The sequence below is a fragment of the Phocoena sinus genome, chromosome 13 (assembly GCF_008692025.1).
Source record: "Phocoena sinus isolate mPhoSin1 chromosome 13, mPhoSin1.pri, whole genome shotgun sequence".
NCBI classification, from domain to species: domain Eukaryota; kingdom Metazoa; phylum Chordata; class Mammalia; order Artiodactyla; family Phocoenidae; genus Phocoena; species Phocoena sinus.
Window position 1 is genome coordinate 46089565 of NC_045775.1, and position 17767 is coordinate 46107331.

General features: G+C 36.6%; 1 protein-coding gene across 1 annotated transcript in view; it reads left to right on the forward strand.

Moving 5' to 3' along the window:
* The window catches only part of EML6 (EMAP like 6), a 355810-nt gene that overhangs the window by 194826 nt on the left and 143217 nt on the right, over positions 1-17767 (forward strand). The window contains exons 8-13 of the mRNA XM_032652246.1: positions 1092-1229; positions 2945-3201; positions 5333-5545; positions 12305-12472; positions 13424-13530; positions 16822-16940. Of these exons, the coding sequence (XP_032508137.1) occupies positions 1092-1229; positions 2945-3201; positions 5333-5545; positions 12305-12472; positions 13424-13530; positions 16822-16940 (1002 nt within the window). The remainder of the gene's footprint in view (positions 1-1091; positions 1230-2944; positions 3202-5332; positions 5546-12304; positions 12473-13423; positions 13531-16821; positions 16941-17767) is intronic.

The following is a 17767-nucleotide window of genomic DNA, read 5'->3' on the forward strand; positions in this document are numbered from 1 at the left end:
TAATGGACAAGGTATTGAAAGCATACCATAAGCTTTAGGCTGAACAGTGCAGGCTGCCTAAGGGATAAACTATTCACGGCGCAGCCCTGCATTGCAAGGCGCATGCCACCATCCCTCCTGAGGGCAGAATGCATTTAGAGAAATTGCACCACATTTGACTTATTCGTGGTTCTTTATGACAGGACTTAGATTCTCAGACCCCCTCGCAGATACTGTTGTTTGCACGTTAAGAAGACTGTCTTCAGAGTAGTAACAGAGAGAGGTCAGATGCCGCAATTGCGTCTCACATGGAAACCCTTATTTGGGTCTTCAAATGTTTAGTTCGTGTTCTCTCAGTTTGAGGTGCCTGGATTAGATGTTCCAAGGAGCTGCTGAAAATTCTGTGAGTGGCACTTGCACTTGACCTCTGTTTCTCCAGCAGTAGCTGTGCCCATCAGCCAGGGGCACGGCGAAGTATCCCCCGCCGCCCCGGCCCCAACCAAGAGGGGACCCATCAGCAGTGGGGCGCCCAGGTTGCTCGTGAGGAGTGACAGCATATGACTGTGTACAGCCAACTTTGGAACCATCCTGGGCAGGGGTATCATTCGTTCTTCTCCATCTAAAATACTTCTTGCTCAGGAGGCCAACAAATGTAATGTGTATTTCAATCTGTATGTGCTTACGTAACACAGTTACTGGAATGGAACTCGTATTTTTTTTTTTCAAAAAGCAATAACAGCATCTAGTAGTACCTCTTATCCTATAAGTGTTATTAACAGCCATTGGTATAAATCCAGAACAATTTTTAATCTCCAAAGTATAATTTTGTGTGAAGTAGTGTTTAAATTTTCCTTATTTTATGAATCTCAAAATCTTTGGAAATGTTATCTCATTTTATATTTCTTGCTGGGTATTTCAAATGGTGAGAATCACATAAAGATAGACTAAACACTTTCCCAGATTCCCAGACATGCCAAGAGGAAGGACACTGGTGTGAGGTTACTGCAGTCTTTCTTGTTATTATCTCAGTGGTGAACAGGCCTTCGGCCTTGGGCTGGCTGATGACTATGAGAAGTTGTTTTGTTTCGTCTTTGACTTTGAATTGTGCTTAGGCTGTGGAGCCTGGCAGACCATGCCTTGATCGCCCGCTGTAACATGGAGGAAGCGGTTCGTAGCGTTGCTTTCAGCCCCGATGGATCTCAGTTGGCCCTGGGCATGAAGGACGGATCTTTCATTGTTCTCCGAGTCAGGCATGTACTGATACTGAAAATGACATTAGAGATGTTCTTTTGTTAAAATTAATTCTCCTGGTCAGAATGTATGCCAGGACCTTAGGAAAAGTGCATTTACTGTTTTCAATAGGACCACTGTAGATTCACAACCGCCTGTCTATAGTTACAAAATCCAAACACTCTGAGCGTCCGAAGTTCTTTGGTAACTTGTTTGGCAGCACTGCCTGACCCAATGAACTGGATGTACGATTGTTTACAGTCTGTTAGTCTCTTAGTAGGGATAGTCATGTATCATCTGATTTGCTGCAAAAATATTAATGTGTTTAAAAGGGGTTGCTGTCTTAACTCCTACTGGGGATGTTATGTAATAGATTGTATGCAAACCTTTCTAAAATCCAATGAATGATAAACTCCCAAGCTTGTCTGGTCCCAGGGGTTTTAGATAAGAGATTATGGGCTTGTAATAAGCCAAGAAAAGAAGAAAGAAGAAAGCAGCCTCCAAACAGCACTAAATTTTTAAAGGTAAACTTAAGTAAAGATTTTTCTACCTATAATCACCAATAAAATGGAACATTTCATATTTATCAACCTCCTATATTATTTCTACTGGAAAAAAATTATGACCTACCCTTGTAATTATTTGAAAACATTGGTTATTCTTTTGGATTACACATTTTGTGATTACAGAAAGTAAATGTAGCTGTAGATTAGATACTGCATCTCTCACACACAGCAAGTTCTATATAGCTCTTGGCATGGTTTATTACACTAAATTCTCATCACCAGCCACACAACTTATTACCAAATGGGTGGGCAACATTTTCTTTCTTTGCTTAGCGATGTGTGAAAAGATAGCTAATTACCAAATTTTCTTTTCGATGGATTTCCCAAGCTAAAAAACAATCCTCCCACACCTATTTTATGGCATTATAGTAAACTATAATGCTATTAGTAAATGATGCAGCAGGTATGAGAAATTATTATGTGGAAGCAAATATTTGGCATTATATATGCATTCAGTTCATTTTAGAGTTGATGAAGGCATCATTACTAGTTCAGGGGACCTGCTAGTCATAATCTTGTCTTATAGCTATGGGGGAAAAGCCTCAGTGAGCTTTCAAATAAGAGTAGAAATTCTTACCAGAAACTTATCAGAAAGGATATGGAATATTCCAGTGATTCAGTGTAGGCATTATTGACCTTTCATAGTGAAAGTTAAATAATTACATAAAAATTCAACATTAAAAAAGTAGTTTTCCTCTTCTGCTTTTTGAACTTGCTCTTTTTACAATAAGCATCAAGCTTAACAGTCACTGGTTTCTTGTTCTTAAAGTATTAGAAAGATAGTTTATTTTTATGTTAACCTTGATATGTTTTACCTTTCTCTGTGACATATTTTTAAAACAATTTTACAAATCCCAAATTTTAATAAAAAGTTTTAGAGAAAAAGAATACATATAATTGAACATGAAAGCAAAAATGCATTTCATTAAAATTGTTTTGTTTTTTACTTTGGGAGCCCAAAATATTATTTAAAATGTTTAATTTCTCCTACATTGGCCATGAACTAAATAATATTTTATACCTTTCCATAAAAGTTAATTCTGTAATTCCTGTAGTTTTTCTCTCCCTTTCAAAGTAATTTTTTTCTGTGGCACACAGATTTTAAAACATGACTTGGGGTTCCTATCTCTAGATTTGCTGCTTATCGCTTTGCTTTTCTATTCTTATAGAGATATGACAGAAGTGGTTCATATCAAAGATCGAAAAGAAGTCATTCACGAAATGAAATTTTCTCCAGATGGTTCTTATCTGGCAGTGGGATCCAATGATGGCCCAGTAGATATCTATGCTGTTGCCCAGCGGTATAAGAAAATAGGAGAATGCAACAAGTCTCTCAGTTTCATCACACACATCGACTGGTCTTTGGATAGTAAATACTTGCAAACTAATGACGGTGCCGGAGAACGGCTGTTCTACAAAATGCCATGTAAGTCACAAGGGCAATGAATGTTTGTACAAAGTGCAACTCTGAACCATGGCAGAAAATTTATGAGGATATTCTTAGGACCTCAGGGCAAGGAATGTTTTCTGAAACAAGACCCTCAAACCACAAACTCTCAAAGAACAGATTCATAAATTGGAACACATTAAAATAAAAAATTATTGCACAGCAAAAGAGACCATGATGGGCATAAATACTTGGAATTGTTATAATGGACAAAGGATATACATGAACAATACCAGTTTGAACTGCACCAGTCTACTTCTGTGCAGATTTTTTTAGTTGTAAATACTACAGTACTACATGGTAGGAGGTTGGTTGAATCTGTGGTTGTGGAACCATGGATGCAGAGGGTCAACTCTAAGTTATACATGGATTTTTGGCAGCATGGAGAGTTGGTGGCCCTAGCCCTCAAGTTGTTCGAGGGTCAGCTGTACACCTATAATATATAAAGAATGCCTAAAGATAAGCAAAAGGAAAAAATACTAAAAAAAAATAATGAAGATTTGAGGATCACAGTCAACTACTATGATTGCTTTCGTCTCTTTTGTGTCCTTCATAATTGGAAGCCCTTATACGATTATTTGGTGAAATGTGCTCATTGGGATTAAAAAAACCCACAAATTTTATTTGTAAACCTCACTATAACTTCTATATGAGATTTATCTTATTCATCTTATTTATATAATACTCATTTAGTCACATTTAATCTGTGATGTTAAAATGTCATAAATAAAAGATAGCTTTCTGTATTACAATCTTTGATTAATGATTTTTTATAATGTAAAAGGAAAAATTTGATATTTAACATGAATCTTGACCACAAAGAATTATATTTTAATTTTGTATTGAAAAATCAATTTTACCATAAAACAAGGTGTGACATATCTTCAACATTTTTAATAGTCTCTGCCCTATCAATTCATCAGTATACCTTTACTAGGTACATATTTCTTTGTGTCTACTTTCTCTGCTTGACAGTATTTCGTATATATTTTCATATGTGAAAAAATATGGAACACATTTTTGTCGTTTGCAGAAACAAAGTAACACCCTACTCAGTGCTATCAAAGATACCAGTGTTATCTTTGCTGGTACACACAGTGCAGATCCAAATATCTTTGTAGAGGTGGGATTTTTCTCTTGTGAATTACTTCCTTGGACTATATTCTTTAAAGCAGGAACACTGGATCCAAGACTACGTTCAGACTATAAACTCTCCGATTCTGTGGTCTTCATAATGGATTTTTATATAATGCTGTGTTAGAGTCTAGAATTGCCAATTTGACAGTGCACCAGTAATGTACAAGAGCATCTATTCTCATAGGTTCTTTATTTGAAAATATTTGTTATTTTTGAGGGGGAAAGTATGAGGTAATACACTTAATTGTCTTGATTTTGAATTTTTAAATTGTGCATGACTAAGCATTTTTCCAAGCTTTTCCTTATCCATGGGCTTCCTCCTTCTTGTGCTCCCTGGGGACGTCCCTTACCATCTGCTGGTGAAAACTGGGTATTGTGCCCCACACATAAGACCATACCTAGAACAATTGTCAGGACTATTTTCCCCAGCTAATTACATTTATTTCATCAAAATTTGGTGGATTTTCATTGTCTAGCACTTTAAAATTTAAATAGAAAATCCATTCATTTTTTCCACTAATTAATTGAGGCTGACTTCTAAAAAGTCACTTCTGTGGTTCCTTGAATTATGAAAAGTAGGAGTTCAGAATAAACTCTTTAAAAACCTGGCAAAATGTTAGTAACTAAATATGATAATATATAATTTAATAATAGTCATTTCATCAATAACACAAAGCATAATATCATCTGTATCTAAATAATTAAGGTCAAGTAAATATCAGTAGTTTAAGACATTAGATTTAGTACCATGATCATTTTCTTTCTCCTATCGGAGTTTTGAGCATGTGCTTCCTTTAAACCCTGCTAGAAAAAAAAATCACCATTTGGGGAAAGAGATTAGAATTTATAGTTTCCTTGGTTTATAAACATTTTAAAACAAAGGTTTTAGACCTCTATGAGAAAAATGAATAAAGTAAATTAGGATATTTTATTTGAATGTAACATTACATTAAAATTTATTGATTATTTTCAGCTGGGAAGCCTTTAACAAGTAAAGAAGAAATCAAAGGGATTCCCTGGGCCTCCTGGACATGTGTGAACGGCCCAGAAGTGAGTGGGATTTGGCCAAAATACACTGATGTCACTGACATCAACTCAGTGGATGCAAATTACAACAACTCAGTACTGGTGTCTGGAGATGATTTTGGACTGGTTAAATTGTTTAAGTTTCCTTGTCTCAAGAAAGGTAAGGCCAAAAGAAATGTTTCTTTGAATGAAGATTTGATCTAGAATATACATACAGTATAATTAAGGCTTATTTTCTTGATGTCTGTTACTGCAGACTATTCATTTTATCTTTATATTTACTCTAACATTTTTCAATAGAAAGTTTGCTATCTTCTGCTTTTGACATTCTGAAAGGTGGTTTTGCAAATTTAAGTCAGCATTTGTTAACAGAGATGTTACTCAACATTTCAGGATTCATAAACTTCATGTTTTAAACAAGTTGTATTCTATTTTATTTATATATACGTAAATATAATAATTTAAATTACATGTTACATTAAAATATTGTAATTAAAATTCTTTTATGTGTTACACCTAATTGTGCTTATACATAGGAAGCGAAGCAAATCCTTATAGACATATTTAAAATAAAATCTGAAAGTGATTGTTGTGGTGATAATACAGTTTGTGGGCCCCTTCTGATAGCACTAATTTTGCACACCAGACTTACGTAACTGGTGAAATTTTTTTATTGAACTATAATTGATATACAATGTTGTGTTAATTTCTGCTGTACAGAAAGTGAATTAGTTATACAAATATATACACTCTTTTTAAAATTCTTTTCCATTATGGTGTATTACAGGATATCTAATATAGTTCCCTGTGCTGTATATTAGGACCTTGTTGTTTATCCATTCTGTATATTAATAGCTTGCATCTGCTAATCCCAAACTCCCAATCCATTCCTCCCCCAACCCCCTCCCCCTTGGTAACCACAGATCTGTTCTCTGTGTGTGACTCTGTTTCTGTTTGGTAGATAAGTTCATTTGTGTCATATTTTAGATTCCACATATAAGTGATATCATATGGTATTTGTCTTTTTCTGACTTGCTTCACTTAGTATGATAATCTCTAGTTGCATCCATGTTGCTGCAGATGGCATTATTTCATTCTTTTTTATGGCTGAGTAATATTCCATTGTATATATGTACCACATCTTCTTTATCCATTCATCTGTCAATGGACATTTAGGTTGCTTCCCTGTCTTGGCTATCATGAATAATGCTGCTGTGAACATTGGGGTGCATGTATCTTTTTGAATTGTAGTTTTGTCTGGATATATGCCCAGGAGTGGGATTGCAGGATCATACGGTAACTCTATTTTTAGTTTTTTGAGGAATCTCCATACTGTTTTCCATAGTAGCTGCACCAACAATGCAGCAGGGTTTCCTTTTTTCCACACCATCTCCAGCATTTGTTATTTGTAGATTTTTTAATGATGGCCATCCTGATCGGTGCGAGGTGGTACCTCATTGTAATTTTGATTCGCATTGCTGTAATAATTAGAAATGTTGAGCATCTTTTCATGTGCCTGATGGCCATCTGTATGTCTTCTTTGGAAAAATGTCTATTTAGATCTTCCGCCCATTTTTTGATTGGGTTGTTTGTTTTGTTATTGTTGAGTTGTATAAGCTGTTTGTATATTTTGGAAGTTAAGCCCTGTTGGTTGCATTATTTGTAAATATTTTCTCCTACTCTGTAGGTTCTTTTCATTTTGTTTATGGTTTCCTTTGCTGTGCAAAAGCTTGTAAGTTTGATTAGGTCCCATTTGTTTATTTTTGCTTTTGGGAGACTGATAACTGGTGAAATTTTTGAGAGAGTTTGATTCAAAACAACCGTTTCTGCCCTTGCATTTTATTATTTTGTTTCATTGTTGTTAAAATCTTGTCACTTCAATTTTTCTGGCACTGTCAGGCTTTGTAGAATGTGACTGAATTAATCATGTAATGATCCTGTCCTCTTCTTCCTTCAAAAGTTTAGGCAAAGCCCATACACAGGCTTTTCTGAGACTCCCTGCCTGCACCCTGAAAATCTGATCAGCAGTAGGGATATGCTGTTGCCTGAAAACCCTTTCACTTGAACAGTTTTTAGAATAAGCAAGGAAAGGGATTGAAAATGTCATCAGAAAGTCATTTTCAACTAACTGGCAGTTTTGAAGCAGTGACAATCATGGTAAAAAAATTGAACATAAAATGCATAGCAAAACCACCATCACTTCCACTTGACAAAATGACCATCAGATTAAAATGCTTGAGGCACAACATTACCTCAACCTGCCTAATTCAAGCTGTTCTCTTTCTCCATAATGGGTCTTTTGAGTAATAGGGCATGTCTTGTTAAATTGAGTAATGTACTTGCAGAAGTTAGGCAACCAGAAGGTATCTGGAAATTCAGGAATCAGAAGGAATATCGTGAGGGTCAGAAGCAATACTATTGGTATCAAGTATCAGGACTTGGGAATTCAGTGAGAGTTGGTATTTCCTATGAGTCATTGAGCCTTGTAGGATAGACTTGGGTCTAGAAAATAGCAATGGAGATGTAGATCTTGGATTAGCTTATTAGGATGGGGGAGGCAGGTAGGGAGGTACAGTGAGTAGTGCTGTTTGTCAAAATGAGATACCCTTATATGTAAAACAACCCTGAGGAGGAAGGCAGCCAGGAGACATCTGAATGAACAAGGAGACACTGACAGCCAGAGCGACAGTATGGTGAGAGCAATAAAACCCACCTCAACAATCTGCATAAGTATCCATGTCCTCATAGCAAACTGACTTGTTCTACTTTTCATGACACATTGTTTATACATCTTGCAGTTTGCCTCAGAGTCATTTAGGCTCTTGGAGCCTTTTTGTGCTAAAGCTACTGGTGGAGAAGTTTATAACAGAGTGTTGCTGATGAGAATGGTAACAGTTGGTGGAACTTGTCTCCCTATAACCAAGGTACAAGTATTCCCCCAACTTTTGAACCTGTAAACACCCAAATATTAGCAGGGGCTGATGACTATGAGAAAGTGTGGAGACTGAGTAAACATTATAGTTTTCCATTGTGATTAAATAAAACTCACAGGTTAATTGACACATTTATGATTATGTGTGCATAGTATTCTTTTGCATAATAATTAGACATAAGTGTTCTGCAGTTAATGAAAATGACTACAATTCATATTATTTTTATATAGCTGAACCAATTTGTTTTCCTCATTTCCTTTTGACAGTTTTCAAATCTTAAAATAATTAAGATCAATACTGATAATTTTCCCTGATGTCATTTAGAGTACATCCTGTTTGACCATCACCCTCCAGACACTGACATGAGGTAAAATTCAAAGCCTTGCTCATTGGCATTTGCCATATCTTAACACCCTTGGCATCTACCCACGCTCCTAGGGGAGGCTCAAGGCCGAGGATCTCCATGTTTCACTTGTGTGCTGCCATTCCATTAATCCTTCACACACACACACACACACACACACACACACACACACCCACATATACAGTCCTTGAACAACTACCTCCTATGACAAGTGTCCTAGATACTGTAAGACTTGAGTTGCAGAAACCCTAGACCTTGGAGGGGAAAGTGCTGGCCTTCAGTAGAGCTTGGATGAGCTTGATGGAGGAACAGAAAGGTCAGTGTGTCTAGAGCATGATGAACGAGGGGAGAGCTGTGCACTCCAAGGCTGGAACGGCAGTAGGGGCCAGGCATGAAGAGCCTTGAAGCAACTGTTAGAAATGTGGGTCTTATTCTAAGTGCAGTGGAAAACTGTTGAGGGTTTTAAATGGAAGACTGACATGAGCAATTTAAGTTTTTAAAATACCACTTTGATATTGTGTGGGATGGAATAGGGAAGGGGAGGCTTCAGGTAGAGAGATTATTGCAAGAGCCCAGGTAAAAGATGATGTGACTTGGACAAAGTTGTCAGGAACAGACCTGAAGAGAGGTGGTTGAGATTAGGAAACAGTGTCAAGGTAGAGCTGAAGGTCTTGCTGATGGATTGGGTGTGGGAGTAGAGGGAAAGAGAGGAATTGAGGAATACTCCTAAGTTTTAGATTTGAGCAATGGGGTGGATGGTAGCACCATCTATAGAGATGGGAAAATGAGAAAGGAAAAGGTTTTGTGTGTGTGTGTGTGTGTGTGTGTGTGTGTGTGTGTGTGTTTTATAGTGGTAACAGAGTAGGAGGGGAAGGGGAAACTCCTGGTTTTTCTGTGATAAGTTTGAGGCGCCTATTAGACATCCAAGTGGGCATAGCACACAAGCTGTCAGCACTCTTGGGAGACTTCAGGGTTGGAGATGAATGTTTGGCAGCTGAGGGAATATCAACAGTATTTAAAGCCAAGGAGAAAGAATCAATAGAGAGGAGATGAGGGCTGAGCCTTCCTTAGGGTCCAGAGAATAAAGGGGGGCCTTGTAGAGTCACTCAGTGTCCTAAGGAAAACCTTGGAAGAGATGGATGTAGCCTTCATTTTTTCAGTAAATATGTACGTGCTATTCTAGAGGCTGGAGATATGTCAATGAATAAAACCAGCACAAGTCCCTGGAGCTCTTGTTCTACTGAGGGGACCTAGTCAATAAACAAGACAATATAAACACATCTGATGGTGAGAAGTGCTGTGATGAAAAATAAAGCAAACAATGGGAGTAAAGAGCACTCAGGTCGGGCAGTGTAGTATTGCTGTTTTAAGTAGGATGGTCAAAGCAGGGCTCACTGATAGTTTCATTTGACTAGAAACCTGAAGGAGATAAGAGAACCAGCCATTCAGAGATGCAGGGAAAGAGCATTCCAGACTAAGGGAACACAAGTGCAAAAGCCTAGAGGCAGAAGAGGGCCTGGCATGCAAAAAGGCCAGTGAGCCTAGAGTAGAGCAAAGAGGGAGAGAGAGGAAGAATTATCAGAGAGATAAGGCCTAAATATTGATGACACTAATGCTTTTGCAGGTTCTACTTCCAGCCTCCCAATGGTGTATGAGCTAGCTATTGCTGTAAAACAAATTCCCCTCCCTCCCAAATTTAGCAGCTTAAATCAATAATAATTTATTTTCTCACAGTTTTGGAGGGTCAGGAATTCAGGAGCAGCTTAGCTGGCTGATTCTAGCTCCAGGTCTCTCATGAAGCTGCAGTCATCTGAAGGCTTGACTGAGGCCAAAGATCCACTTCCAAGATGCTCACTCACCTGGCCCTTGGCTGGAGGCCTCAGTTCCTTGCCATGTGAGCCTCTCCATAGGCTGCTTGAGTGTCCTTATCACATGGTATCTAGAGATCCAAGAAAGAGCAAGGAGCATCTGCACTGCCTTTTATAACCTCCTCTTGGATGTCACATACCTTCACTTTTGACATACTCTGTTTTGATTTGTATCAAATAATTTGTAGACATATTTTTTCCAGCTTTACTGAGATAAAATTGACAATACTGTGTGAGTTTAAAGTATACAACATGATGATTTCATATATGTGTATATGTTGTGAAATGATTACTACTTTAAAGTTAGTTAACATATCCATCACCTCAGTTAGTTATCCTGTGTGTGTGTGTGTATGTGTGTGTGTAGTGAGAACATTTAAGATCTACTCTCTTGGCAACTTTCAAATATACGGTATTATTAACTACAATCACCATGGTGTACATTAGATCCCCAGAACTTATTCATCTTATAACTGAAAGTGTATCTTTGACCAGCATCTCCCCATTTCCCCCTAGGTCCCTGATAACTGCAAATCTACCATGTGCTTTTATGAGTTTAACTTTTTTTTAGAATTGTGGACATTTTTTAAACAATTCCAAAGAGATGGGTTAAATCATCTCTGAGGAGGGTCTAAAGGTCAGTGCAGCAAAGAATAGCCCAACAAGATCTATAGAGATATGGGAAGAATATATATTTACTTCATAATTATTGAATTATCATCAGCCAGCATTTCCAGCTGACTGGAGTTGGAATCTGTTTGACTGTATTAAATTACCAAAACTGATTTAGGAAACTCTTTGAAATGGGCATGGTTGCTTTTGAGACTCAAGTCCTTCCTTTCCCCTTCTGTGGCAGCATTCCCCCTGTCTTTTTATAATAAAACCTCACCTGGTCAGAACACGCTCTCAGGGAAGGGACATGTGGCAGTCATTTTCGCCTACATATAAATTTAAATCATTACCTCTCCAGTGGGTATTTAAATTTTAAACATATGATACTTGAAGAGATGGCCTTTTCCCCTGTTAAAGAGATTTCACTTAGAGGGGCTGGAATAGGTAGAAGTATTTCTGAAGGAGGGATGGTGTGCTTATTGGCCCCAGAAATCTCTCATAGTCTTTGGGGTCCTAGGCCTCCACATGAGAAGATGGATCTTGCTTATTTCCATGAGTGCCTTTATGCTTCTATCTACTCACCATACACTGGAGACTTTGCTGCAGTTATTCAACCACAAATAGAAGTTCACATAGCTTTTCTGTTGCATTCACTACCTGGGGATGGTGTTTACTGAGTAAAGCGATCAGTTTAAGAGAAAACAAATTCATTCTCCCAACTCTACATCTACATGACCCCAAACAACAATTTTACTCCCCCTGCCCCGCCGCAGAAGTATTTTCCATTTCCCAGTTAAAGGATTGCCTGTTGTATCTTGTATTTAAATAAGAATGTGTAAGATATTCATTCTTTAGCATTTATTTTCAGAATCAGTGAAGCAGTAGGTGTTATTTGGAACAGGTTCAGATGTGTCTTTAGACACAGGGCTTAAATTTTAAGACCCAGTTTTAGCTTAATCCATACTGGAATGATTGAGATAGCTTTTGGAGCATTTGATTATTTGTTATTATCTATAAGATTGAAATTATATTTTCTAATATACTTAAATCTTTTACTTCTCAGCATGAATAGAATGTAATTTTTTAACCAACAGATTCTATTTTTTGCACAACTAATCTTCTCCTCAAATATATCTTTTCAGGAGCCAAATTTAGAAAGTATGTGGGTCATTCTGCACATGTCACAAACGTCCGCTGGTCTCATGACTTTCAGTGGGTATTAAGCACAGGAGGGGCTGACCACTCGGTTTTCCAGTGGAGATTTATTCCAGAAGGTGTCAGCAATGGCCTGCTGGAAACAGCACCCCAGGGTAAAACCAGTAATAATTTTTCAACATCTATTTATTTTTCAATAAAAATTTCAAAGAATGGTCTAACATCTCTTCTGAAGGCAAAGGGTTAAAGCTGTTTTGAAAAATTCATTCCTACAGTAAATTTAACATTAAAAAAAAAAGAACAGAAAAAGATTTTGAGATATGGGCCAATTGAGTATGGGTCAGTTGGATAATTTCCTTCAAAGGATTTTGCTTATACCAAATGCAAGTTGAAGGTCTAAGGTTTACATGAAGAATTAACTTTTGAGAATAACATGAACAGATACATCTCGGCCCCCTTAGATGATTCTAACAGGTGGTGGGTCTGCTGGGTCAGGTGACAAGGTAACATTTGGAATAGAAGTTGCCTCCTGAACGGCGTTCAGAGGACGGTCCACAATCAGGGCCACTGTGTTCCAGTTCAATGGATGTGTATAGTCCTTTAATTTACTGTGATGTTGGCAGGAATGATCATGTAATATGTGAGGAGATGTTCTTATTGGGAGGGGTTCTGCAGCCATTTTGACCATGGCAATTACCAGAATGGGTGGGCATGTTAACAGGCTAATGAGGATCTTTACTGAACTGAGTGGTTGGATTTCTTTCTGTCCCAGCCTTCTCCTTGGGAAAACCTAGCCCCCCGCCCGCCCCCTTTTTTTCCCTTTCAAAGCAAGATTTAAAACCCAAAGATCTGTTATCTAATAGAAGTGTGGAAATAGTGGGGGGAGTTATCCTAGTCTGGTAATACTCCTGAAAAGGGGGTTAGAGGTATGGTGAACTTAACGAAAAGATGAAAAAAAAAAGATGTTTTAAGAATCTACAACAAATGAAAACTATGGTGTAGTTATTTTTATTGACCTCAATAGGAGAGAAAAAAATTTTAAATAAAAGTTTTAGCCATTTAAAGTCTCAGAATTTCTGCTTGTTTCTCATGGGGTGTTTCTGCAGAAGGTGGCTCCGATTCCTATAGTGAAGAATCTGATTCGGATTTATCTGACGTGCCGGAGTTGGATTCTGATATTGAGCAAGAAACTCAAATCAATTATGATCGCCAGGTCAGTAAACAGGGAGCCTCATGACCAATGCCTTATAACCCCGAATCTCGATCTCATTGAATTTGGACATTGCACTAAAATTGGTTAATGCTTAGGCAGAAGAAAATCAAGAAAAGAATTAGGGAAATTGCCTACTTCTTATCTTTAAATACAGATTTGAAATAAGGCATTTACTGGATCATATCAGTAAAAAATTGTTAAGTAGAGGTAGTAGCAAATTTTCAAAAGGGAACCCATGACAGTTTGGGTTTTCTGCCTTCCTAGCAGCTAAAACTTTAAAATAGTTTTTACAGAAAAATGTGCAAATAAGTTACAAGATTTTTCATTTTCTTAGCAGATCATTAAAGCATGTGTTTTCTTTATAGAATAGGTATCCCTGGAGGCATGGTAGTTTACAAATGAGCTGTTGTCCTGATTCCTCTCTTAACTTACGGAGACTGTTATCCATTTAATTAAAGTAAAAGCCCAAATACAATGCACATTATCCTTCCAGTCAGAAATCATCTTTAGTAGAAAAGTTGGACAATTACAACCAAATTTTTTGAAAATAGACACTTAATTTTAGCACTAAATTGTGTGTATTAAAGCACGTAATCCTTCATTGGAATCTGGACAGGTATCACCTTCTTAATGGTGATAACCCTAGGGGTTCTATTTTCTTCCTTGTCATTTAACAGAGGTATGTGAAGCAGATTCCATACGTGAACACGGAGTGAATAAGATTTCAGACACAGCAACCGTCAGTGTTGCCCCATGGAAACTTACCACATAGGCCTGTGGCAGCTGCCATGTATCAAGTGTCTCTATGGGGCCACATCCTGTGCTTTACATACACCGAATTCAACCCGACAGTAACCCCTGAGAGGCTGAGTACTTTGCCCACATCCGCGTTGCCTGTAGTGGATCTGGGCTTCTCTCCAAAGCACACATTGTACGTGCTACTTGGCTTTGCCTCTGTGTAAGCTCTGAATGTACAACTTTTCAGATGATGACTTTTTTTTCCAACCCATAATTGTCACTCACTGATTCAATATTTGAAAAATTAGGTTAGTACAAAAGTAGTCCAACTGATGGTTTAGGTTAACTTCAAGACTAAATCGGTTTGACTGTGTATTGGTACAATATATTATGCTATAAAACTGCTAAAGGTAAAGATTTGAAAGGAAATTATTAATATCATGCAAATATTATACCCTAATATCAAGGGGAAATGGAATTTAAGCAAAATAAACACACAATTTAGGGAAAAAGAAATGCAATATTTTTAGTTGGGATGTTTCTATTTAATAAAAATAGTGCTAGTAAAAGAATGAAAAGGAATGACTCAATTGAAATTCATGCCTAGGATTTATATATCCTCCCTGACATCTTACTTTCTAAAGCTTTCACCGAGATTATTTAATTCATGTTGTCTATATTTGATTCCTGAGTTGTTCCTGAGCAGGCAGTCTGTTCTACAGATGGGACTTTGAGGCCCACAGAGGTTATGAGACTTGTTCAAATAAGCAGTAGAAATGCCAAGACTAGAATTCAGTTCTCTAAAGTAGTTGATGAGCTGATGAAAGCATCATGAATTCAGATGAATAATTATCATTAGATTTTAAAAGCTTAGTTCACTGCATCTGTAATAGACAAGGCAGTAGTGAGATATCTTCTGACTTCTGTTTTTTTTTAAACGATTTTTGGTCAAATCCTAAATACGAATTTCATTATAATATTTTCATGATTTTTTGTAATGTAGTTTGATTAAATGAAAACTTTCCTATATGAAGATGAGAAATTATGAATTGTATTTCATTTAAATGTGTTAAATTTATATCTCTTGATAGTAGGGCATAAATACATGATAGACAAAATTTTAGCTACATGATTTTATCTACATTTAAATTATCGAGAATCTTCTCTCAGCCAGCAGCACATTTTAGGTCCTAGGTTAGACCAAGAGCTTTGCTCTGTATCCCAGAGTCTGATCTGAGATTCATGAGGTCATGAAAGAAGGATAATTCCAAAGAGTGATCACCATGATTCATGTGGCCCACATTTTACACATTTCTGAATCATCAAGAGATTTCTTGCCTTAGAAGAAATTATAACAAAATATTTAAATTATATTTTATTGATAATTTTATTTAATAATTTCCTTTCTTATTTATCAGAAAAGTAATATATTTTCTGGATATAAATTGATTTAGAAACATAATAGCAAAATTTTTTTTTAATTCTTTTAAATCCCAATGACTTAAAAGATATTTCCAGTTAGTTTTGTTCATTAGAAAAAAGTAAAATTCAATCTCATGTCTTATGTTCTCAATTTTGTTTGTCTCTTCAAAGAACCAACTCTTAAGTTTTGTTAATCTTTTCTATTGTTTTCCTATTCTCTATTTCATGTATTTCTGTGCTAATCTCTGTTACTTCCTTTCTTCTGCTAACTTTGGACTTAGTGTCCAAACTAAGTCCAAACTTTTTTTCTAGTTCCTTGAGGTATAATATTAAGTTCTTTATCTGAGATCTTTCTTTTTCCTTAATGTATATGTTTATTAGCTACAAAATTTCCCCTGAGAAATGCTTTTCTGTATCGTGTAAGTTCTGGTATGTTGCATTTCCATTTTCATTTGTGTCAAGATTTTTTTAAATTTCCTTTTTGATTTCTTCTTTGATCCATTAGTTGTTGAGGAGTGTGTTGATTTCTGCATATTTGTGACTTTCCCAGCTTTCTTCCTGTTACTTATTTCTAGTTTCATACTATAGTGGTCAGAAAATATACTTGATATAACTTCAATCTTCTTAAATTTATTGAGCCTTGTTTTGTGGTCTAACATGATCTGTCCTAGAAAATGTTCCTTGTGTGCTTGAGAAGAATGTATGTTCTGCTGTTAATAGATGAAATGTTCTGTATTTGTTGGGATATTTGGTCTGTAGTATTGTTCAAATTTGCTGTTTCATTATTAATTCTCTGTCTGGATGATCAATCCGTTGTTGGCAGTGGGGTTTTACAGTTCCCAACTATTATTGTATTGATATTTATTTCTTCTTTTAGTTGTTAATATATGCTTTGTATATTTAGATGCTCTGATGTCGGGTGCATAAATATTTACCATTGTTATATCTTCTTGATGAGTTGACCCCTTTATCATTATATAATGCCCTTCTTTGCCTCTTGTGACCATTTTTAGCTTCTTATGTTTTCAAAAACTTGAGTTCCTGCAATTAAAGATTTCCTGAGAATGTCAAGACATTAATATATTTGGAACCTGAAGATTCTCTAACTAAATGTTTCTGTTACGCTTGAAGGTTTACAAAGAAGATCTACCTCAGCTAAAGCAACAAAGTAAAGAGAAAAACCATGCAGTGTCCTTCCTCAAACGAGAAAAGGCTCCTGAGGACAGCTTGAAACTCCAGTTCATACATGGGTGGGTGGCCTGTCACCAGCCTTATCACCTTGTCATCCTTCTTCTCAGTGCTACCCCAATTCAGGCTGGCTCTTCTCTCCAGTTTGCGCTTACATGCAGTTAATATTTTAACCATGACTCTCTGTCCAGTTTTCTCAGTGTTCTGTGGCCTTCTCAGTGTTCTGTGGCCATCTCAGTGTGTGTATCTAGATTTTTCACACTTCATGTACTTTCGTGTTGCATGTGTTACTACAACTCATTGTTATTTCATTTTATTCTCTCCATTTCTGCTTCCTTTATCCCATAACTCCTGCTCTATTCACCTGGCTTTCCCAGGACAGTATTTCCTTCAAATGCTTTTGTTCACATGTACCCCAAATAATTTTGAATTTTGAAAATCATGTACAACCTTCCACACTTTAAGTTGACATCTAAGATTTTTCAACCTAAGCTTAAATGGTTGTGAAGAATATATCTTGTGTTTTATAAATACATTATTTATTTAGATGGCTCCAGTGGAACCCAAATGCCATAGATATTTGATTCCCCTTATCATCAATACCACAAATACATGAACTCATATTTCTATTCTACTTCTCCCACAGAATTTTACCCTAATATAATATTTTTATGCTTGTAAGTCTTTTATTGATTACCCTGTCATAACTTCAACAAGGAAAAAACATATCTATATGTTCAATTTAAATTTAATTCCCTGTGACCGTAAGTCTCTAACTCTGTGCTGTCTGGTACGATATCTACTTGTAGCCAATGATCACCTGAAATGTGGCTGGTCTAAATGTGCTGTATGTGGAAAATGCACACCAGAGTTTGAAGGCTTAGCGTGA